Source organism: Octopus bimaculoides, chromosome 23 (assembly GCF_046866305.1).
Source record: "Octopus bimaculoides isolate indiv1 chromosome 23, ASM4686630v1, whole genome shotgun sequence".
NCBI classification, from domain to species: Eukaryota; Metazoa; Mollusca; class Cephalopoda; order Octopoda; family Octopodidae; genus Octopus; species Octopus bimaculoides.
Window position 1 is genome coordinate 6,251,403 of NC_142950.1, and position 24,500 is coordinate 6,275,902.

General features: G+C 37.2%; 1 protein-coding gene across 4 annotated transcripts in view; it reads left to right on the forward strand.

Moving 5' to 3' along the window:
• The window catches only part of LOC106868723 (protogenin B-like), a 146,887-nt gene extending 123,575 nt beyond the window's left edge, over positions 1-23,312 (forward strand). For 2 of the 4 annotated variants that reach the window (XM_089340599.1, XM_089340600.1), the window contains 6 exons: positions 12,195-12,362; positions 13,483-13,650; positions 14,659-14,761; positions 15,031-15,181; positions 17,771-18,025; positions 22,049-23,312. In XM_089340599.1, coding sequence (XP_089196725.1) covers positions 12,195-12,362; positions 13,483-13,650; positions 14,659-14,761; positions 15,031-15,181; positions 17,771-18,025; positions 22,049-22,999 — 1,796 coding nt within the window. In that variant the 3' untranslated portion in view covers positions 23,000-23,312. The remainder of the gene's footprint in view (positions 1-12,194; positions 12,363-13,482; positions 13,651-14,658; positions 14,762-15,030; positions 15,182-17,770; positions 18,026-22,048) is intronic. The other 2 variants (XM_089340601.1, XM_089340602.1) reach the window with 1 other exon arrangement.
• The last annotated feature ends 1,188 nt before the right edge of the window (positions 23,313-24,500 follow it).

A 24,500-nucleotide genomic window follows, 5' to 3' on the forward strand; every position in this document is an offset into this window, starting at 1 on the left:
TTGCCTGTTATTTCTAGCAGGTCGAACAACCATACTGAGGCTCTCCGATTGGCTGTGCTTATTGTTCTTTGAAAGAGTGTTGGATGGTAGAATTATGTGGTATCAGGAGGGGGTGTCAGGTGTTTGATCCGTTGTAACCCCATCCTACCTGACTCCTATTGACTCTCTTTAACCCATTAGCATTCAGATTACTCCATCAAATGCAATGCTTATTTATTTACATTGTTTCAAAATAATCATGTGCTATCTTACAGCTTTGAGATTTCATTGATCTGATTGCCTTATTTTTAGGTCGACATTGTAGGGTAGGTGTGAGAAGGCAGATCTGATGGTTTTGAACATAGAATAGGTAGACTATCTGAGCTGGATACGGTCAGATTAAATGCTAAACGGTTAAATTTGGTTTTCGTTGGCCACTCTCGCAAATAAGAAAACGGATACTGCAGACAGTCAGTTTAAACGGTTTTAGCTGTTGTGTGCAGGGAAAACGTTGGCAGTGGAGTAGATGATTTACAATTAGCTAGTTCAAAGGAGCATTGACTGTTGTAGAAGCAGGACAGAGAGGTGTCAAGAGATTGTAATGTGTTGGTGAGTGTTTATCAATCAGACATGGTGTACAACTAGCTTATTTTTGGAGAGACTGACAGCTAAGGTGTCTGAAGTGGATTTATTATATAGACTATAGGTGGGTTGGTTGCATAGGTGGTCTATTGTGAGTTGGTAACATAGACTTGAGATGGTCAAAGGCATGTTGGTAACAGACTAGAGGTGGTCTGAGGTGGGTTTCTAATATGTTGCCAACATAGGCTAGTGATGGTCTATGTAAATTGCTAACATAGACTAGTGGGGTGGGGGTCAGGGGTGAGTTGGCAATGAGCTATAATTCTAGCATGTCACCAACTCACCCAAGACCATCAATGATGTATTTTGAGTTGGTAACAAGGGAGAGCTATAGGTGACCAGAGGTGATCTATGGAAAGTCTATTGCAAAAATTAATTGAACATTTGAACCATTATTTTTGACCTGCTCTTGTTTTCAACCACTTAACATACAAACAACAATTCTTTCTGTATTTGTTTTTTATATTTTTTTTCATCTAATTTTTACATTTTTCTTTTGTATTTGTTCTGTTATTATTTGCTGCAATTTCTTGCTTTTATATTACACCACTATTTTAGTTAATTGTTTATAAATCTTATTTTATTACTTATTTTTCTATATTGGCATGGATCAGATGAGTCATTACTGACCAAGTTATCTCTCGGTCAATTTACTTCTCATCTGGATGAGTTGAAGACCACATATTGTTCATACCTTACCTTGTTTTAGAATGATTTCTTCAGGGACTGTCACTTTATATAGAGGGAACTGGGTATATATTATTGTGGCATCAGGGAAGTTGCTTTGCCCTCAGATGTGTGTGCATATAGATGACCACTTGGATGCTCCCTTTGTTGGCCTCTGGATGTGGACATGCAGGATGTCTTTTATAGCCTTTGACTGACCAATGCCTCATGATTGCAACTTGGTGAATAAAAACTGTTTGGAAGCCTTACTAGCATTGCTTGGTTAGTGCTTTATTCGCAGCTTTGCACACAGGCTGGGCATGTCGTTGCTGCTGCCTACTATTTTCCTTCATGTCTGGTGCCCATTGTTAGCCTGCAGGAGCTGGCATTGGCATGCCACCATATCTGGGTCAGTCAGTGAGCAACTTCAGTGCCTCCAATGAGGACAGTTGGCAGAGAAAACCACACGAAACAGAGCAATAACAGATCTTATGGTGCCTCTAGGTCACCCAAGGCAGATGTGCATCACATTTAAGGTGTCAGGAAGTGCTTTCCTGGTTCAAGTGGGTTAGAGAAACCTCTGAACCACCCCTCATGATAGGAGGTCAAGGACTGGTACCAACCCCATGAACAAGGAATTCTTGTAGGTGCAAGTCGTCACCCCACATGTTGTGTGTGCCTGTTTGCTTCTATGTATTTTCACATTGGTGCCATTTCAGCAATGATGCATTTGCTTTATATCTGCCATAAACAATTTGTTGTGTAGTTCAGCAGTTTTGTGTGCAGACCAGTGAAATAAAAAGTATCTCAGTTGAAATCATAAGAATGGTTGGTGACAGGAAGGACATCCAATCATAGAATTCTGCCTCAATTAGTTTTGTCCAACCCATACCAGCATGGGGGGAGGAGGTATAAAAACCATGATACATGTATGGTTCATCTAAGCATGAAAAAGTGGACATTAAAACAATGGTAATGACTATTATTATTATTGTGACTCAAAGGCAGTGAGCTGGCAGACTTGTTAGCACGCTGGTGAAATGCTTAGCAGTTTTTCATCCCTCTTCATGTTCTGAGTTCAAATTCTGCCGAGGTCGACTTTGCCTTTCGTCCTTTTGGGGTTGATGAAATAAGTACCAGTTATGCACTGGGGTCGATGTAATCGACTATTCCCCTCCCCACAAATTTCTGGCTTTGTGCCTATTGCAGAAAGGATTGTTATTGTGAGTCCATAATCTAGCTTTTTCTTTTCAGCTGTTCCAGAAATGATTTATAAACTGTTTTATGTCTCTTGCATGGCTACACCAGGACTACTAGTTTCACTCCATTTTGACCACCTGTATTTTTTATAACTAAACAAACACAACTTACTTTTCTTTAGCTCTCAGAAAACATCAAAGCAAGATTTTCTATTTTTTGTTGATATATTTTTCTTTTTTCTTTCCATAATTCTATGAGTTGCAAAAGTTTCAAATTAGGATGTACAAAATGACTGGTTAAGACTTTTCTGATTTCAACTTTACATAGAGTTATCAACTCCTATTTCTGTTATGTCCACATATGGTCATAACAAATGAGGTGTTTTGTCTCTCCTTTCCTCCAGCACATTACTTTGGTATTTTATATTTTAGCTTTGGTGACCCTCTCTGCCTGTCAAAACTGATGGCTTCAGATTACTAACAAAAGAACTTCAGTTTTGTTAAATAAATTTTTTCTTTTCATTTTTCTTTTTTTTTTTATTCTTCATTTTAATTGATATTTGGTTTCCAACCACCAAATCTACCGCCAGTGACAAATTACATAATCATCTTTGTGCTTCTGTTCTTCATCAAGTGAGATTGTTTTTTACTCGGACTAATTCCCCTTGTAATTTTTTTTTGCATGCCTTTCCCATTCTGCTTGCTCCTTGATTTAATCCAAAGATAAATATTAACAAAATTACAGTTTTACTCAAAGCAGGGTTGTCAATTCAGTCTGGAAAAGGTAAAGTAATACAGGCCAGACACATTATATTTTGCTCATGTATAAGTCACCTGATTTTATATTTCATTTTAGCTGAATAAACTGGGTTACAACTTATACACGGGGCAAAACTAAAACTATGTAGTAATAGTAATGAAGTTATTGTAGAATGCTCACATGCACTGCAACTCGTCAGAAAAGGTAGCTTATCTGGAATGGATCAAAATAATGTAGGCATCTCTGATGAGAAGTCAATAAGGTTCGAAAATTTGATTAAGGTTGTTCATCCTTTTTTCAGTCTATAGAGAAATGGTTTAAATTTTCCATGTATGTATTTATACAATGGAGGTTACATATATTTTTCTTCAGCCTTCTTCATAACTAAGTAGTTAGTTGTATTAATTTATCATGTAATGTCAAGACAAGGAGACAGTGATGTTTGCACACACACATGACAAACTTTAGTTTCTGTCTACCAAATCCACTTACAAAGCTTCGGTTGGTTCGGGGATTACAGTAGAAGACTTGCCCAAAGTACTATGCAGTTGGAGTGAGACTAAAGCTATGTGGTTGGGAAACAAGCTTCTTGCCGCAGAGGGTGTAGGCTGGCAGTTATAGAACTAAAATTTAATGTATGAACTACTAGCTATGACACCAATGTTGGGAGGTTTGTGAATTTGCAGTTATGGAGCTAGAATTAGGTGTGTGGAGTGCCGACTATGAATCAGTTGATCCTTGCTCTCAATGTTTATAAAATATTATACTATATACATCACTATACGCAATTATTTATCCTAGCAAGTGATCTTTATTACACAAGTCTTGATGTTGAATAACACTTCTTTCTCAGTTTTATCCTCGCTCTCTCTCTCTCTCTCTCTCTCTCTATCTCTATCTCTCTCTCTCTCTCTCTCTATCTCTATCTCTCTCTCTCCTGATTATCTGTGTTCTCCCCCCCTCTCTCTCGCCACGTGCGTGAGAGCATCTGATTATGTTTGTAAATGTAATCTCTCTGTCTCTCTCTGTACCTGCCTCCAGTGTGAAACTTACCATCACCAAAACAGGTTGAATATCCTGTCATCATCGGCTCATTCAGTTCTTGATGACTCCCCTCTCTCCTTCTTTTATACCCTTTTCCTTTTCCTGCTGTCATTTCCCTTTGTTGTTTGTAAATCCTCTCTCTTCCTTCAACAATAAATCACAACAAAACCCTACTATAAATATGATATATATATATATAAAAAGCTCTACGTAAACCCACCTCTAACACCAAACTGGAGTGACAGACCAACTCACCAGTTGAAGGTTTGCGGAGAGATAAATGACTCTACACAGGAATAAGGAAGTTCACCAATTCTTCAGGTATGTATAACTGGAAATTTCTCACTTGTTTCACTTTCTCCAGTCATCACCACCATCACCAACACCTCCACCTTCTCCTCTCATTCCCTTCTCCCTGCCCCTCTGTTCGATTTATTTTTAGCACACTCACTACCAAAAAGCACTGTTACCATCGCTATAACAACCAACCTCCTGTCACCCGCCTCTATTAAATTTATCGAGTGCTTATCTCCCAGTTCGTACAATTTGTGAACAAATTGTCTGATAGTGTTGAAAGTTTGTCATGTTATTTTAATAAAATTGTCTGGATTGACTCTTGTGCAGGTGGCACGTAAAAAGCACCATTTGAGCGTGGCTGTTGCCAGCACTGTCGGACTGGCCCTTGTGCCAGTGGCACGTGAAAAGCACCCACTACACTCTCGGAGTGGTTGGCATTAGGAAGGGCATCCAGCTGTAGAAACTCTGCCAGATCAGATTGGAGCCTGGTTTGCCAGTCCCCAGTCAAATCGTCCAACCTATGCTAGCATGGAAAGCAGACGTTAAATGATGACGATGTCTCGTTTTTAAGAAATTAGTGGAAATTATATTCTTCTGTAATGTGACAAAATCTCTTAGCTATTTCATCCCATCACTTCCACCTCTCAAATACTCTGCCAACTTAATTGTGCTCTCCCCCCACCCCACCACCTTTTCCCGTTGTTCTCTTCTTATTTTGCAAACTACTTGGCAACTTCAATAGTACCAGTGGAATAATAATAATAATAATAATAATAATAATAATAATAATCAAATCACCAAATATGTACTGTAAAGTGGTTGGCATTATGGAGGGCATCTTGCTGTAGACACTATGCCAAAGCTGATATTGGAGCTCATTGCAGCCCTGTAACTCAATGGATCCTGTCAAACTGTCCAACCTATGCCAGCATGGAAATGGCCATTAAACGATGATGCATTTATCACATGAGGAAACATATTCTCAAATTAACCAATACATATCCTCCTCTCCCATCTCACTTGTCTAGTCTGTCATTATAATCTTAATAAATCACTCTCTGGAATGGCTATTGAGTTGTTTAAAGCCAACAGTGGTGCCAAGAACTTATGCTTTTGTTTTTTTTTTGTGTTTTTTTTTCTCTCTCTCCTAAACCCACACCACCACTATTGCTATTAACTTCATGACCAGTCTTATAAAATTATTAACCCTGAAATATCACCTTAACAAAGTTCTTGTTAAATCTTCTTTGCCCCCAAATATCTCATTAACTGCATTTATTTGTATTGATATCTGACTCTGGGAACAGCATGGCTTTGATTTCTGTTTTATCCCTTTCTCTGTTTTACATCCATTAATGTTGGTGTTGAATGGAACTAACATCTGTTTGTCCAGTAAGACTTCCTGGCTTTCTTTATTTTTGTTTTTGGTTAACCCTTTTGGCTTCTTCTCGTGCTTTCTCTGATCACCAATGAACTCCTTTGGCCACACACAGGCAGGCACTCGTGGATTTTGTTGTGCCAACATGATTTTCATTGTTTATATGTCTCATTGGCCTTCTAGCTTCTGGAAAATAATGGGGAAAATAATTCCTAATTAAGAAGTTTTTTTTATCCCAAGGTAATTCATCTTACCGAATTTAACAGTTCTGTTAGATTTGAGGATTTTGACAATTAATTGAAGAGAAATGTATAATTAGTTTTTGTTAATATTTTTATATTTTCTTAGTGTTTTATTCTTTATTATGCTTATTTTTATATATATATATATATATATATATATATATATAGCTTTTTGAAGATTTATTTCCATTGGATTGTATTAAATTCTAATCTTTTTGTTAAATATAGAAACTGGTTTATTTCTTGGTAGTAGTCATTCATTTTTGTCTTGGTCTGTCCTTCTGTCAATGAATTCATACCTCTCTCTCTCTCTGTTTCCCTGTCTGTCTCTACCTACCTACCCACCTACCAACCTACCTACCCACCTACCAATCTAATGACCTATCTATCTACTTACCTCTCTGCTTTTCTCTCTTCTCTCTCTCTCTCTCTCTCTCTCTCTCTCCCCCTACCCCGTTTGCCTGTCTCCCTAACTCTGCATTCTATAGAGCTGTGTTTCCATTCCTTAGTAGAAACTACTACATATTCTGCCAGTTTTTTTTTTACCATTTCAGCATTGATTCTTCCTCTCACTGTCTCCCTCACATTCTCTCTTCCTCTCCCCTTATCTCCTTCCGTCTCTCTCTCTCTTAATCGGGCTTTCCTGTTTTCTGCTCTTCTTCCAGCTGTCTGTCTGAATAGCTTCCGTGGCCCGACAATCCAAAATGAGATGCTATGTCATCTGTGTGGCAGGTTTTTCAAAGACTATTTGGGTAGGCTATTTCACCATCGTATCAAACATTGGTGTGATCAGCTGATAATAACACAATGTTTTTATTTTGTTTTGTTTTGCTTTTGTGGGTTTTTTTTCTTGGTTTATTTGTGTGTTTGTTTTGTTTATTGAGAAGCAGTTGTTTACATTTTCACTTTGAATAGGATACCATTCTGCAGTGACTAGCCTTCTTCCTTCAAGAAGGGTTTGGACTTGGTGATAACTATCCATTGTTTTGTTAAACACTCACCAATTACACTGTACTGCTACTGTCTGTAGCTAAATGGTACCTACTTACAAGTACATAGACTGTACCTCACTTCTGGCACCTCCTTCTGTACCTATTGCTGAAGTTATGCATGTGCAGCCAATTGGTATATCCTGATGGTTCAACATTCATCAGCCCATTAGCAGTTGGATAATTCTGTCAAATATAATGCTTGTCTTTTGAATTAATTATGCATTATCCCATAGCTTTGAGATAAATAATGATGTGACTGTTTATTTTTGGAATGGTATTGTTGGATAAGCGTGAGAGGCAAAATATGGCCAGTTAGAACATAAAATGGGGAGAATATTTGGGCTGGATACAACCAATTTAAATGCTGAAGATTTAAGAAGTTTGCTGCTTTTATTAAATCTGTAACTGTCTGTCACTTGTGTTACATATTTGTGACTGAATTTCTTTTTGTGTGCTACAAGTCCACGACTGTTTCTTGTGCTGCAAATCTACGAAGGTTTACTTATTGCATTGCACGTCTGTGACTGTCAGTTTTTGTATTTCAAGTCTACAACTGTCCATTTCTTGTATTACAAGTTTGTTTTTCCCATTGTTGATTAAACACTACCCGTCAACACCCAACACCTCTAAGATTAACACTGTTCATTATGGGCTTTATTCAACCCTAAACCTGATCCTACTGTTGTTAATACTGATATTCCCATGGACCTTATTTTTTCTTGTTTACCCTTTGTATATTGAAATCACTAATAACCTACCCTCCACCCAGCATTCAGGCCAGTACCTACTGTGTCATCACCCAGTTTTCTCTTCACCACCACATCTACCTCGCTCTCTCTCTCTCTCTCTCTCTCTCACACACACACTGACCTTTTGTCGTCTTTCTTGACCATTAAATACCTTCATTACCCATTCATTATCTTCATCTTAAATAACCTTACGAGTCAGTAAATAAACTTTACAGTCATTTAATATTCAAGAACACCCACTCTTACACAGATGATGCCACTCTGCTTTTCTCCCTATTTTCCCCATCCATCATCATCATCATCATCATCATCATTCATCGACTTACAACCTTGAGTCTCCTTTCCCCACCACCACCATCACCACCACCAAACCTGCTCTGACTTCATGGCAAGCACCTCAAAAACACCATGATAATTTTATTTTTTTAATCAACACAAAAAAAGCACAATTATGGCACATAACAAGAAAATGTTACTCCTGCCCAACCCAACACGAGCAATGCCCCACTCTAAACTATAATTCCCTTAATCATTTTGATGCCAACCCACCAGTAATCTAAATAAAACCTTCCATCATAATTTCATGTTAATATATATTCTAAAGGCCAGCAGTTATTTTAATAAATTCTTTATTTTCAAAACTATTTGAAACAAAGGCTGTGTATCTCAACATAAAAAGAGTATTCTGTACACACTGTAAAATGGTTGGTATTAAGAAGAGCACCCAGCCATAGAAACCATGTCAAAGCTAACACTGGGAGCTCAATGAACTCCTGTGGCTTGTCTGTCAGATCTTGTCAAATTGTCCAACCCATGTCAGCATGGAAAATGGACTTGGCTTGGAAGGGCCCATAGTTTAGTGTTTCTAAACTCTTAACAATCCTTTCAATAAGGGTCATTGATTATTCACTATCCACCCTTGCCATTCCCTGTCCCCACTCAGCATTCATTATCCTTACTCCGCTTATTCCCACTTATTCCATATTTATAAATCATCCTTCTATTTCTATTGCAGCTCGGAATAAAGATGATGATGATGATGGTAATGATGATGATGATGATGATGATGATGTTGTTGTTGATGGAAGCCAATGTGGTCACTACTGCATGTTGTTGAAGAAATACTGTCGAAAAATCAGGAAGCTTATCCCAAATTTCCCCAAAAAGTGTATTGACACTAGGGCTTGATAAACATGTAAAGAGGGCAGTGGCATGGCTTGATATTCTCTCTCTTTTTTTTTCTTTTTCCCTGGCCCCTTGGATAAATTTATAGCAGCAGCCTGGATCAACTAGCACTTTTCTCTTATGTAGAAATTGGGCCAGTATTTTAGCAGTTGAGTCAAACAGCATTTTAGAAACAGAGAAAATGGTTGGCTAGTGATTTGGGAATAGGGATAAATGACTTTTTCAGAAATTGGGTCAAGCATTTTGGAAATGGGGATAACTGATATTTTTCAAAATAGCATCAGCTAGTGTTTTGAAAATAGGGATCTTATTTTTAGAAGTGGGGTCAGTTAGTGTTTTTGGAAATACAGGTGATAATTTTAGAAGTAGGGACAATCACTGCTTTAACAACAGGGTCACCTGACATGGAATTTGGGCCAACTAGATTTAGGCAGTAGGACCAATATTTGGTTGGGTCCACTGACAAGGTTAAGTAACATTCTCTGTTCTAGGGCCAACAGGTATTTTGTTGAAACCATAAAGGATTATTCGATTGTCAATTGTAAATTATTAATCTGCTTTAAAGTACCTGTCAATTGCTGGGGTCAATTTAATCAATTAGTCCCTCTCTCCCATATGCCTTAATTTGAAACATCATAGTCACTATGTGTTTAGATGTTACACTTTCAAAGGGAAATAACTTGTCCTAACTCCGATTGTTATTCTTATTGTTGGTAGACAGCAATGAAGTGGGGGAGAGGATGAGTGTTTGTAGACAAAGATGATAATGGACTATGAGAGAAGGCAATAAAAACGAGCAGGAAAGACTCATATTTATTATGTAGTTACTAGCACAATCAGTTATCTAAACCCTAATTTTTCAGAGGCCTCAAAACAGATAGTCTGGCTCATTGTTAAGAAAATGTATAAAATGTAAGATTTCTATGAGCCCAGCGAGCTAATCTTGTCTTTTAGTTTAGACAAGGGGTGACAGCTACTACACTTTGTTACTGAGAGCTGAGGATTACAGCCTAGTCGCCTGACTTTACCTGCATGGAACAGAAAGTATTCATGCACGCACGCACACACACACATACAACTACAGACCAGTGCAAGCTAATTATTACATACATACATGCTTCTATACAGATATACCCTTGCATATCATGGACTCTTCCATCGTTAGATGACATATGAAGGTTTGGTAATTTCTTGCTGAACGACCTCACATGATTTGTTTGTGTTCACATAAGCTCACTCCTGTCATCAAATTTTCATTACCTGTACAGGTGCACCATGTGCCACATGCCAGGTGATGAAATGATCACAGAGCAACGTGAAATGAATCGCTTTGCTCAAGAACACAACGCAACACCCTAACCATTGAGCCATGCATCTTCACAGTGCGTGTATATATATATATATATATATATGCAGGGGTATATCTATGCCCACACACACATAGCTACAGTCTAGTCAGCTACTACATGCATACATAGATATTTATACACACACACACACACGTTCTCTTTTAAACCAAATTATTCATTTTTAAAACTTCTATTTTTATTTTGGTTTCTGGAAAGTTTTATTTTGTGTGTTTTTGTTTTTCTGGGTTTTTATTTCTATTTATAGCTCCCTGTCCTCTCCCTCCCCCACCTCTCACCACATTCTTTATAAATTTCTTAACTCGGATTTTTACAACACTCTTGTACACTAAGCATGCCATGTGGGAGGGGCTGATGGTGGGGAAGTGGGCAGGAATCGTTTGGAATATTCCATGTGCATACACACACACATGCATGCACACATAAATAATTAGATGTACAACATATGAATACCATGACACTCTATGTATGTGTGTATGTATATACACACAGAAAAATGTATGGAATATTTGAAATGATAAAATTAAATTAAAAAATTGGCTTTTTTATTTTGAATTAAGATTATTACGGATTTTGATTAATTAATATGTTCATTTGATATTTGGAACTAACTTTGGGTTAATGAGTGGATTGTTACTTCGACAATATCTGTTAGTAATTAGCCAGTTGCTTAAACTTAAGCAAAGCACAAAAAAAATCCTTAATTTCCCCTCTCCTTCCCATCCTAAACCCTAAAAGCTTTTGGAATTTTGAAAACTCTTACCCCCACCCCAATCAGTATATTAGTTTTTGAAGAGTGAAATTATTCCTAGGTTAATCACCAGAAAATAGTTTTATTTCCTAAATTACAAGGAAGTTTGTATAGGAGTCAGAACATTACATGTTAGAAATAACAGCTAAATCTCCTTAATTATCACACTGTACTATCTGTCTCCTAAAAGAAGGAAACAAGACAGTGGATAATGCAATCCTGTGTCCCATAAAAAAAAAATCTGGTCACATATAGAATGTTTTTTGAATTATAGATCTACAAGATCAGGATTGACCTGGGGCTTAACAACAACTAAAGTGACTCTAAAAAATGTGAAATCCTCATTGGTATGATAATTTCAGCTGATATTTTTGTAATATTTTTTTAGTGTGAATAAAGTTTCTCCCACAAATTTATTAACACAGGGTTGCTTTTTTTTTCAATTTCATTTTTTGAATTTCATTCCTTTCTATGTTGCATGTTCAACTTTGAATCATTAACTCAATCATCTCTTCCTCTCTCTCTCTCTCTCTTTCTCTCTCTCTCTCTCTCTCTCTCTCTCTATCGCCGCCACCTCTTCTGCCATAATCTTCTTTGTCATCCTCAATAACAGACTTTCAGATTTGTATTCCAGCTGGATTCTCTCTGTTACTTATTACTACTAACAAAAAATCATTTTTCTTAACTTTCAGCAAATTCCTCTAAAAGATTTGATCCTCTTATCCCCCCACCTCCATATTCCACTGTTATACATTTATATTTTTTTTCTCATTTATCTCAATTTTTTTTTTCTAAATTTTTCACCTGCTTCTCCATTAACCAATCCCAAAATACACTTGAGTTTCTTTAAATTGTTTTGTTCTTACCATTTGATCTGCAATGTGTTTGTATTTATTTGATTTTCACCTATTCATTCTGGAATCTCAAAATCTTACCATTTCAGTTCCTTCAATGCCAACCAAAGTCAACTGGCTGCCGGTGGGGGCAGGTAAAGTGAAGGTGGAGTGGGCACCGCCCGTTAAGTCCAACGGTGTTGTGCAGACGTACACAATTTTGTACAGCATCGATAAACAATCTCCGATCTCATCATGGGTTCAAGTTGTTCAGAATGGTGAGTATTCTTTAGAGTACATTCCAGCTATCTACCTTAATAATTATTTCAGCTTTTGGCACAAGGCCAGCAGTTTTAGGGGTTAGGGACAAGTCAATTACTGAACCCCAGTACTTGACTGGTACTTTGTTTTATCAAACTCAGAAGGACGAGAGGCAAAGTTGACCTCAGCAGGATTTGAACTCAGAGTGTAAAGATTCAGAGAAGAGCTGCTAAGCATTTTGTCCAACGCACCAACAATTCTAATAGCTTACTGCTTTCACCTTGATGGTAGTAGTCATGATAATAATAATAATAATAATAAAAATAATAATGGAAAAACTTTCAAAATACAAAGACCTGGAAATAGAGATAACTCGAATATGGAATCTAAAAACAGAAACAATTCCTATCATAGTAGGTGCCTTAGGTATAATAAAAAAATATTCAGACAAATACATAACAAAAACACCAGGACTTACAAATATATATAACATACAGAAAATTGCACTACTGGGTACTGCACACATTCTACGCAAAACACTTTCAATACAGTAAACATAAGAGCACCACAGCAAACCACAGCACATACCCAAGGCGCACAGAGCTGCGCTCGGTAGTGAAGTGAAAGCACGTTATAAAAATAAAACTACTGAACAGTAATAATAATAATAATAATAATAATAATAATAATAGTGGTTTCAAATTTTGACACAAGGCCAGCAATTTTAGGGAAGTGGGTAAGTCCATGACATCCACTCCACTGTCCAGTTGGTGCTTATTTTATCTATCTTGAAAGAATAAAAGGCAAAATCGACCTCAGCAGAATTTGAACTGTGAACATAGAGGTAGATGAAATGCTGGTAGGCATTTTACCCAGCATGCTAACAATTCTGGTGGTAGTGGTGGCGGCGATAATAGTTTGGTTTTGGTTTTTTTAAATCTTCCAATGTTCTAATTCTACCTGTCCACTGCATTTGTAATAATAGTTATATAATTATAATGATTCTTTCCAATATGGAAACGATGCCTGAAAATTGAGTGGTGGGGGGGGGGTCAGTCAGTTACATTGACTGATAATAATAATGCCAAGTTCACTGTGGTTTATTATATCTGTGCCTTTTTTTTTGTTTTTAATTAGGTTCGATGACATCATTGACTTTAGAAAAACTACTGAGCAAAATTTATTACATGAAGATGTGGGCCAACACTACTGCAGGGAAAGGCTCAAGCACTAAAGTCATTATGATCGATATAACATCCAGTCCTGACCCAACAGCATCTGTGGCAGTACCACCTAACACCACTGGTAAGTATTCATTAATGTCTTTGCTGCTGCTGCTACTACTGCCCCTGGTTTTTACTTCTGCTTGTCTTGTTAGGCAAGAGATTTGGAAAGAAAAGCTTTTTTTATACCAAAATTATACCCTGTAAAATATGGTAAATGATAGTTTTGTTCCACTTATATATATATATATATATATATATATATATATATATATATATATATATATATATATTCATTCATTTATCCTTGTCTGTCATGGGTGTTTGATTCCAGAAAAACATGTGGACTGAATCATAAGATAAATGAACAAGAGAAAATAGGGGGGGAAATGGATTTCATTCCAAGACCCCAAGTTGTCTTTAGCATTGTAGATAGTTGCTGAGACAAACTCTTGCAGTCCAGCCAGAATCTTCAACAGATTGCCAACTAGTGTTTATCACGGGTCAGTTTGTGATTATGCATAACCAGTTGACACAGTTCACAATTAGCATACCATGATATCTTAAATCAGTAATGAATAAATTTAGTGATAAACAAGAATAGATGTATGTATAGCTTATATAGTATAAACACGAAAAAAAAAAATTCTCAGTAATTAAGGGTCCAATGCAAATAAGTTGTTTTTTGATGATGAATATAACATAATATTCCTGATGAGTTGGGTAACCACAGCTTTTAATTTAATTTAAATTAATTGTGTGTCATAATTATTTAATTATTTATTTGATCATGTTCATCTTAAAGAAACAGCTGTTGAACTCCACTTAAAGTATGAACTAATTAACTCTACACCTATATCCTTGATGTTTTGCTTGAGGTTAACAGGGAAAGAGCAGACTTCTGCTGAAAAGCTTTTCCCCAGCTGTGATAATCCTGTCATGTTTTCTTGACATAATAAACCAAACATAACATTATCCTAGACTCTTCCTTTCCATTTTTTAAGACAATAGGATGTGATTCTATGAATATTTGGCATCCGTTCCTAGCAGGTTGGGGTTTCAACATTCTTTCTTTTGCTCATTTGTGCAGCCTCCAGTCATGGTTTCACAACATCCCATGCTGGGATCATCATTGGTGCCGTTCTCGTAATCTGCATCCTCATCGCCATCTTCATTGGCTGTTTCCAACACAGGTAAGAAGTCAATGCATTTATCATTTCATGTCTTGTTACAAAAAAAAAAAGATGTTTAGTCTTGATTGGATGTTTTAAGTGTTGTCTGAGGTTGTCTTCGTCTCTCAACCTTGGCCTTGTTGACAAACAGTTACCTCCCATAGTTTTGATTTTTGACCTCTATTTAACACATTTTCTTAGGTGGAGCCTGTTTAGTATGTAGCTTGGCAGTGTCTTAATTATTTAGTTGTTGATTAAACTTTACTCTCCCTTCCACCCCTCTCTCATAGATGGTGCAAAACACAGAATCTGGCCCTTGATAGTCATATCAGAAGCAACGGCCATGGACCAAATCACACCAATTTAACTGGAATGCATGAACTGGAATCTCGAACTCCTATGCTTATCCGACTCTCAGAAAACGAGAATTCTGACGCAAAGGTAAGCAAGCTTTGACAAGTTTAGAAAACACTTCTGCTGCTGTTGTGTTTTAAATATTAACAAACTGGACAGTTATTTCATCAATTTGTATTGCCTGTAAATGTTTTTTTCATCTTTTGCTTTAGTGGAAATATTGCTTTTTGTAGTTGCAGTTGTTGTTTTTGTTGTTGTTCACCACTGTCCCTCCATGCATGACCATCCATCCATCCATCCATCTATCCATCTTTGTCACCAAGCCAGAGTTTGAGGCGTCAGCATTTTTTTTTTTTTCCTTCTTGTTGCTTGTCATGCCATTTTCCTGCTCACTTTTATTCCATGTACAAGTTAGGCAGAACAACTCCCTCACACACTTTTTTGATAGGTCCAACAAGAAGGTAAAACGTTCTTTGCCCCCAATTACTACTCCAGCAAACTTCAGATGTGTGTGTATGTGTATCTAAATTTGTAGTGCAATATATGAATTCATAGAATCTTTTGGATATCACAGAAAGCTTCTCTTCTGGTCCTGGCTAGCAGACCACATAGTAATCCAGGGAGATCCAGTCTATGAAATTATTTCAAGAGGAGTATTTATTTATATCATATAAAGGATAATTTTGTATGTATATGCAGAGTTGATGATTTGGTAATCTGGTCATCTGAAGAGCAAGCCTTCTGCATCTGCATTGATTTGTCAATGTACAATTGTACTGTGCAATATGTAGCATGCATACTGGTGTAGACATGTAAAATAATTGATTATGCACTGAAATTATTGGTACATGAAAAAGGCTGTGAAACAGCTGTAATCCTACGGATATCCAGTGGTTAAATAAATATATTCACTGAACTTACCTCCTAACTTTTTATGATGGATATATGGCATTCGGAAGAGCACCCAGGCATAGAGATCATGCCCAAACCAAACATTAGAGCTCAGTGCAGTTGTCCTTTGACTTCTTGGTTCCAGTTGAACCATCCAAACCATGATAGCTCAGAGAAATCAATGTTAAACAATGATGAAGATGATGAATAACTATTTAGTTTTTGTGAGTTTTCCTTTGTCTTGAAATTGCTCCTCTCACTTGGGATAAGCATGTGTAGTGGTGGGTGGTAGTTTCTATACTCCTCCTTCACTCTCTTTCTCTCTCACACACACATACACACACACACACACACTCCATTCACTGCAATGTTAGTGGGGGTGAGATAGTAGAATCATCCCATCTTCTTCCATTAATTAAATTAAGACGGATTAACTTTTCACCTTTTTTTTACTTGTTTCCTCCCACCTTCAATAGTCTTTACAGGATCTTGAAAAGGGCATAGGTGCTGCCCTTTCTCCTTTGACTGAACCATAAATAAAAGAAATTTATGGAAATTTTTATAATTTTTGAAACACTATATGATATAGTCTATCTTTATATATTTTATGGTTAGCCAATTTGCAATAGCTCTCTAGCATTGGTGCTGGTGCCACCAAAAAATAAAAAATAAATAAAAAAAAAGCACTAGTGATGATGCTACATAAAAAAAACACCTGGTACATTCTGTAAAGTGATAGGCATTATGAAGGATATTCAACTGTAGAAACGATGCCAAAACAGACGGTGGAACCTGGTGCAACCTCTGGCTTTGCTAGCTCTTGTCAAACTGTCCAACCCTTGCCAGCATTGAAAATGTATGTTAAATTATTGTGATAATATATATATTGTGAGACCAAGAATGGAGCTGATAGTATTACATTTATTAATCCTTTATTATGATTGTTTCAACAATGCATGGCTTAGACACGTCATGAGCATCGATGATTGTCTAACATTGCAACATATACTTTGCAATCCATGTTCATCTTGTCAGATAATTCACTCGGATTTCTAAATCCTCTTTTAATGTATGTTGTGTGTGATTATGTATATCATTGTCTTCATCATCAGCTTCTTCATTGCCAGTTTACATCCCAGTACAGTGTCTCACCCTAACATTGTGATCCTTCATCCTATCTGACACACAGCTAAAGGAAACCACCAGGCCTCATTGTTTTTCTCGGATGGATACCCTTCCTTATTTGCCAATCAATCTGAGACCTCATGAATTGAGTGCAACCCTAGAAGTGATATGTGCCAGCAGCATATATTGTGCTTTCATTGATCATATTTACCCCCAATATGGCTGGTATTTATTTTATTGATCTGATTATTGAATAGCAGACTTAACCTTTTGAAATAAGAGGGTCTAGCTCAAAGGACTATTTTGCACCATTATGCACACACGCACCCCCCTCTCTCTCTATCTCTCCCTCTCAAATTTCAGTGAGAAGGCATTTGGAGACACAAGGCTGCACCAATTTATATATGTACACACACACACACACACTTTAGATGTTTAGACCTTCATCACTAGCACCATCACGTTGCCCTAGTATCCTTCTGTCTTTCACTGTGACGAGCACAAATGAAAACTTATAATCTAAATAATGTTTCCACCCTGCTCTCTCTGTCTGTCTGTCTCTCTCTCTGTCTGTCTCTCTCTCTCTCTCTCTCTCCCTCTCGACTGTTACACTGGCTTCCGCCATTTCTCTCGTCAACGTTTACTGTTTGTATTTTGTAGGGTGGAGGGCACTTGATGTTTACTTCTAGCGGAACACCAATTAATGGTTACCGAGTCTCCAGTGGTTTAAACGGTCACATTCCTAACGGCCACACGACCAGTTTTATAGCTACGTGTCTGGACAAGGGCCTGACTGGCGACAGTGGGTGTGTCAGTGTTGGCAGTGGAGTTGGTGGTGGAGTAGCAGGGGATAACGACACCCACCACAGCCCTAACGATGCTGACGACACCAAAGAACGTGGTGAAGAATCGCAGGTAAATCGCACCCAAACCGTTACATTATAAAACTAAAAAATAATAATAATAATAATAATAATAATGATATAAAAATGAACTCAAATATTTTAGTTAACCTAGCTTGTCTCCCTTCCCTCACTTCGTTCGTCACCATCTTGATTTGTTTCCAACAAATGGAGATGTGCACACCACCTCTCATGTGGTTACCACCGATGGTAACACTATATCGCAATGCTGATTCTATCTCTTTCTCTACTTCACCCCTTTCTCTCTCATGTTTCTCTTTTTTGTTCTTTTCTATCTTTATTTTCATGGTTTTTTTTTTTTCATGTTTCTTTTTTTTTAAAACAATAGCGACTAACGAAGTACCCAGCTTTACAAAAAAATAAGTACAGTGTTTGATTCGTTCAACTAAAATTCTTCAAGGTAGTGCCCCAGCATGGCTGCAGTCCAATGGACTGAAACAAGTGAAAGATAAATGATGAATTCGAGATAATTCATATTATTTTTTTTCTTCTGTAAACCAAATCTACTCACAATATTTTGGGCATCCCAGAGCTACTGTAGAAGATGCCTCATGAAACTGAACCTGAAAGCGTAGTTGGGAAGCAAACTTAACCACAGAGCTACTCTTGTGCCTGTTACCTCGAACCACTCTCTGTTTTGTTGTTTAGTACATAGATCAGGCATGGTCACCTAATCACTTGTTTAGTACAGAGATCAGGCATGGTCACCTAATCACTTGTTTAGTACATAGATCAGGCATGATCACCTAATCACTCACTCCAGTATTACACACATAAATATATGTATTATCAAGTGTGTCACTCTTTTACTAAGATTGTAGCATGTGATTTGAGGGAGATTTTTTTTTTTGCTATTTAGGTTGACTGACAACATCATGGCTTGCTCATTGACTTGTCACAGCTGGTTTTACCATGTGATTCATCTTGTACTAAAATCCTCTGTGATAAACTGTTGTCTATCCAAGGGGACAAGGAGCTTGGTGGCACCTTGGGCTAATCTCTACTTTGACCTCAGCTGACCAAAGACTTGTGAGTGGATTTGGGAGACACAAATTGAAGGAAGCCCATGATAGTCCTACCCAAAAATCACTGTCATACAAGCAGTGTGATGGAACCAGGTTTAGCGTCTCCTAATTAAGGAATAGCCAGTGAGAAGAGAGCTCTGTTGTTTTGTTAGGTTGGTTGATCATTGAGTGACGAGAAGATTAATAGAATTTATTTAATCTAGCGATTTGTAGGGCTTAATCCTTTCACAACCATATTTCTAATAAAATACACTGCCTGTTACTACTTAAATAAATTCTGAAAATAATCAGGAATTTAAGAGAACCCAGTAAAATAATTAATATTTTTAGACATAAACAAAATGTGTTCTATGAAAAAATCAGAATTGATCTCAAGCTGTTTGATATTGAAAGAGTTGATAAAGTTTCAGTCCCTGCTTAATCCATAAACTAACTTGCTTTCAATAATCTCTTCCTATATTTGCTTGTTTTTTTTTTGTTTTTTTTCTCTCTCTATGCTCTGTTTTTCTTTTTTCTTTTTCTCTGTCCATCTAATTTAACTACTTTGTGTTTGTTTATTCTGCTATCTAAATTAGCAATAATAATTATATATAAATATATATATGTTATTTTTCTGTGGAATTATATGTGAAAACAAATTAATATAAATCAAAACTGGATTTTTCAGTACTTTTTAGTAGAGTATTATATATCAATTTTCACAAGGGAAAAGTTGAAAGGGTCTTTGAAGTTTCCATTTACCAGCTGTCATCATACTATCTTGTAAAAGTTGATAATTATGCAATCTACTAAAGACTACCCACACAAATGCATACATACATACAACCACTTAATAATTCTAGTTATTAGTAGTTAAACAGTGTGAGCTTTTATGCTTTGATTGCTAACAACACTATTATTACTCATCTATTAACGATATACTATTGCTACACTATTAACATTATTAACAACTTTATCACAATATTAACATCACTGTCACATTCAGTTTCTGTATAAATTTTATATTTAAACTTTGTGTATGCCATGTTTTCTCTCAGTTGTGACCATTGTCCGGGGCAGGGAGGGGGGGGGTCTGTATAATGTCTGGTTGTAATTGTGGTTGTTGTTGTCATTTGTTTTCATTGTTGTTTATGTCATTGTTGTTGCTGTTGTCGTGGTTGTTGTCATTGTTATCTGCCTCCCTCCCCCCTCCAGAGCATCTACATCTACCACAAAAGCTTCTACATGGTCACTTGACATGCTAAAAATAGTGGACAAATCTCCCCTTTCAAAAAATGAAAGACAATTTACTGTAGTCTTATTCATTAATTTTTTTTTTCATTCTTTTACTTGTTTCAGTCATTTGAATGCGGCCATGCTGGAGCACTGCCTTGAAGGGTTTCAGTTGAACAAATCAATCCCAGGACTTATTTTTTAAGCCTAGTACTTATTCTATCAGTCTCTTTTGCCAAAGATACTTGCCCAAGGTGCCACACAGTGGGACTGAACCCAGAACCATATGTTTGGGAAACAAGCTTCTTACCATACAGCTACAACTGGATACATTGACTGAATTGCTTAATGATATTGAATGGGATGGTCAAATACCTTTTGGTAATAGGTCTGCTGCATCATAATCGAACCTTGAGCTTATCAACAACAACCTACAGAAACACACAGTTACATATTGCTCACACTCTCTACAATAATGGTCAACTGTCTGGCCCTTAAGTTTTGGGAAAGGAGGTCATATTGTTGCTTCTGTAGTTGTTTAGCCTTGACCAACACTGATACAGCTGAACTATGATCTTTTATCTTTTAACTGTTTCAGTCATTGGATTACGGTCATGCTGGGGCACTACCTTGAAGGGTTTTTGTCAAACAAACTGTTCCCAGTATTATCTTGCATTTTAAGTTTTCTCTCTTTTGCCAAACCACTAAGTTACGGGAACATAAATCAACAACAGTTGTCAAGCGTTGTGTTAGGGTGGGGATGCAAATACATACATAGTTACAGTTTCTCATTCAAATTATATAATAGGTAGAATTGTCGGATTAAGACAATAGGGTGTTTTGAGGGAGATTTGCCTGCTATTTCTACCAGGTCTAGCTACCATGTAGAGGTCTGAACTTAATTTTCATTCATATCTTTGCATTTCAAAAATTTAACATAATCTTTTCCATAAATCAACTATCATAAAAATTTTATACTATGACCTCACATTTTCTATGTATGTGTGTGTGTGTACCTTAAAAGACGTCAATCATCACGACACACACCTTCACTCACTCACTCTATCTCTCTTTGTCACCCTCTTTCTCTCTCACATACACACGCGCAAGCACGCACATACACACACACGTCCATTTCATATATCTTTTTTGTATGTTCATAATTAAATCAATGTTTTAATGATTAGACAGACGTCCAATAGAAATAGCTCTCAGGAACAGACTACGTACAAATTTGTTCTTCACAACTACTGAAGCTGACCGGTGGGGGGGGGGGGGGGGTTATACAGCTGGAGGCTCCAATCGAAACAGGAGACCTGAAATGATAAGGTTGAGAAATGCTGTTATAGATTATGTCTAACCGAAAACAGTCACAGCCACACCATCCAAACAGACCGGATGAGACTGGGCTTAGCTGCTAGTATATATATATGTATCTATCTTTATAATATATATATATATACATGTATATATATATGACAGGCTTCTTTCAGTTTCTGTCTACCAGTCCACTCACAAGGCCTTGGTTGGCCTGAGATTATATTGGAAGACAGTTGCCCAAGGTACCATACAATGGGACAGGACCTGGAAGCATGTGGTTGGGAAACAAACGTCTTACTACACAGCCATACCTGTGCCTATTTGTTTAAAAAAATAATGGTATGTTAAATGATGAGCCTATGGGATGAAAATGGGTATTGTTATGGTCCTTAAAACACATTAGTATCTTAACAATGTTGCTCTCTAACTCATTTTCTTTTTCTTTTTTCTTTCAACAGGGTATGGAACAAACGGAGCCCCTTTTGTCGAAAAGAGGGAAACCTGAAAGTCAATTGGAACAGTCTACCTCGCAAGCTCCAAACCAAGATGACACAGGAGATGTGAAGTCCAGCTCTGATGTTGCTGATACAGGGACCACCAATGGGCCCTCGTTATCAGCCACAGATCCTGGCACGACGATATCTCCTCCTTGTGAACAAACTGCAAATGTAACGCAGGATGGTGCACCGAGCACATGCAACGTGCGCCCACACACTCAATCAAATGTCCCCTCGAAACATGTGACTGAAGATGGAGGATGTAACACTGGCAGGGTAACTGATGCAGGCTGTTCCAATAACGAGAACGGCCTCGATGCATCAGTGGAATCTCCTACAGACAGCACACCAATCACTCCTCGTGCTGGAACTCACGTTGAGCACGACCAACCGGGGAAATCTAACAGAAACCAATATCTTACTTCTACCTCAAATTCTCTCCTACCACACACTGACCTTGGGGTCTCATCCACAAACACTAATGTACCTCCTCCTCCGTCGTCGACGATACCGACCACCAACACTAATAATACAACTACTAGCTCAACAGGCATTGTTAATAATAATTCGACAAGCTCCTACACCCCAACAACCTCTGACACCTCGTGTGTCGATTCTGCACCAAACTGCAGCCATACCTCACTAAAGTCATCACATCCACAACAGAGTCCTCAGGAAGTTTACAGTAAAATTCCTAACAATCCATTGTTAGCCAGCCACAGCAATCTTCCTCCCAACAGCAGTGTTCTTGGATACAAAGCAACAGTTCAAAGTTCCGACGAGAACCACCACCATTATCAACCACAGAGACCATTACCGACAGACCAACAGCGCCCTCTACTGCTTGACTCCAGCAGTGTGTGTGCTAGACCAACAATCTTGGCAGGCAATTTAGAGTTAGACATAGTGTAAAACTTTAGAACAGTTAGCTTGTTTGTCCCATCAACTCTTGGGTCCCTCTTTCACGTGGAAGTTGGTCCCTTAATGCCTTTTCTTCAAGGGTAAACAAACCAACCCTCTCCAACAGATGCGGGTATTTTTTCAGAAATTTTTTCTCTCCCTCTCTCTCTCTCTCTCTCTCTTACTTTCTCTCCCTCTCTCTCTCTCTCTCTCTCTCGCTCTCTCTTGTATATGTGTATATTATTCAAACCATAAAATCACTCCTCCTTTTGAAAAGGAATGCTGAAAAGAATAAAAAGATTTAAAAGAAAAAGGAAAAAAAAAATGACAGCTGGACAGACGGACAGACACAGACAAAGGAAAAAAAAATTTTTTGTTTTGAATTTATCAAAGAAAAAGTAAAAAGAAAAATAGAAGGATAGAAGGAAAAAAGAGAAAAAAACAAACGAAACTCCTAAACAAATCATTGTTTTTAATGAAAAAAAAAAACGAGTTCATTTAAAAAAAAAAACTAAACAAAAAGAGACAAATTTTACCTCGGAATCAGATAGAAGGAAAGAAGACATAAGAAACGAAAAAAAAAACTTGTCCAGTCAGAGAATGGGGGAGGGGTGGGTGTCTCAGAAAAAAGGGGGTGGGGAACGTAGACCACAGCGCTAAAAAATAATGAGAAAGAAAATAATTTAAAAACACAACCAAAAAAGAAATCAGTTTAAAAAACAAAAGCCACTGCAGCCAAGCTAGCCAGCTTCATTCACATCTAATGTTTAAAACATCGTATCACTCATCAATCATTATTCAGATTTCTTTGTTAATTGAGTATTTTTTTGTTTGTTTGTTTATCTGCAACATTGTTTTTTGTGTTTTTTTTTGTTCATGATTATTATTATTATTATTATTATTATTATTATTTTATATTCTTCCGAAATTTTTTTTCTTTTTGGTTTTAGGTTTTTGTGGGGGGAGGGGTATTTTTCCTGCTCATCTTTTATTTTTTTTTCTGTTTATTCGTGATTTCCAATGGAAAGGCCTTTCTTCACAATTTATTTCTTTGTTATACTTTCTAATGCCCCTTCCCTCTCTCTCTCCCCCCACACCTTTTTTGTGTGTGTGTTTTTGTCTCTCTGTCCCTTTCCCACCCTACCAATCCCTAATCGGAACCATCAACATTCACATCTGTCACAAACCACCTCCCATTTTGCTTCATTTCTATATGTTGGTTTTGTGTGGGTGCGTATATGTATTTGTATGCTCACACACACAATATATGTATATATATATATATATATATATATATATATATATATATATACACATACATACATGTACATATGCAGATTGTTCAGTAAGAAATTGCTGAACTTCATTCGTCATCTACGACAGGAGAGTCCACCATACGCACACACATGCACACACACACACATGTGTACTAAGCCATCCAACATTTTAGAGCCACAGTTAGTTATCTCCCCCTAACGAAGCCCTCTCCTGACCATGACCCCCCTCCTCCTCT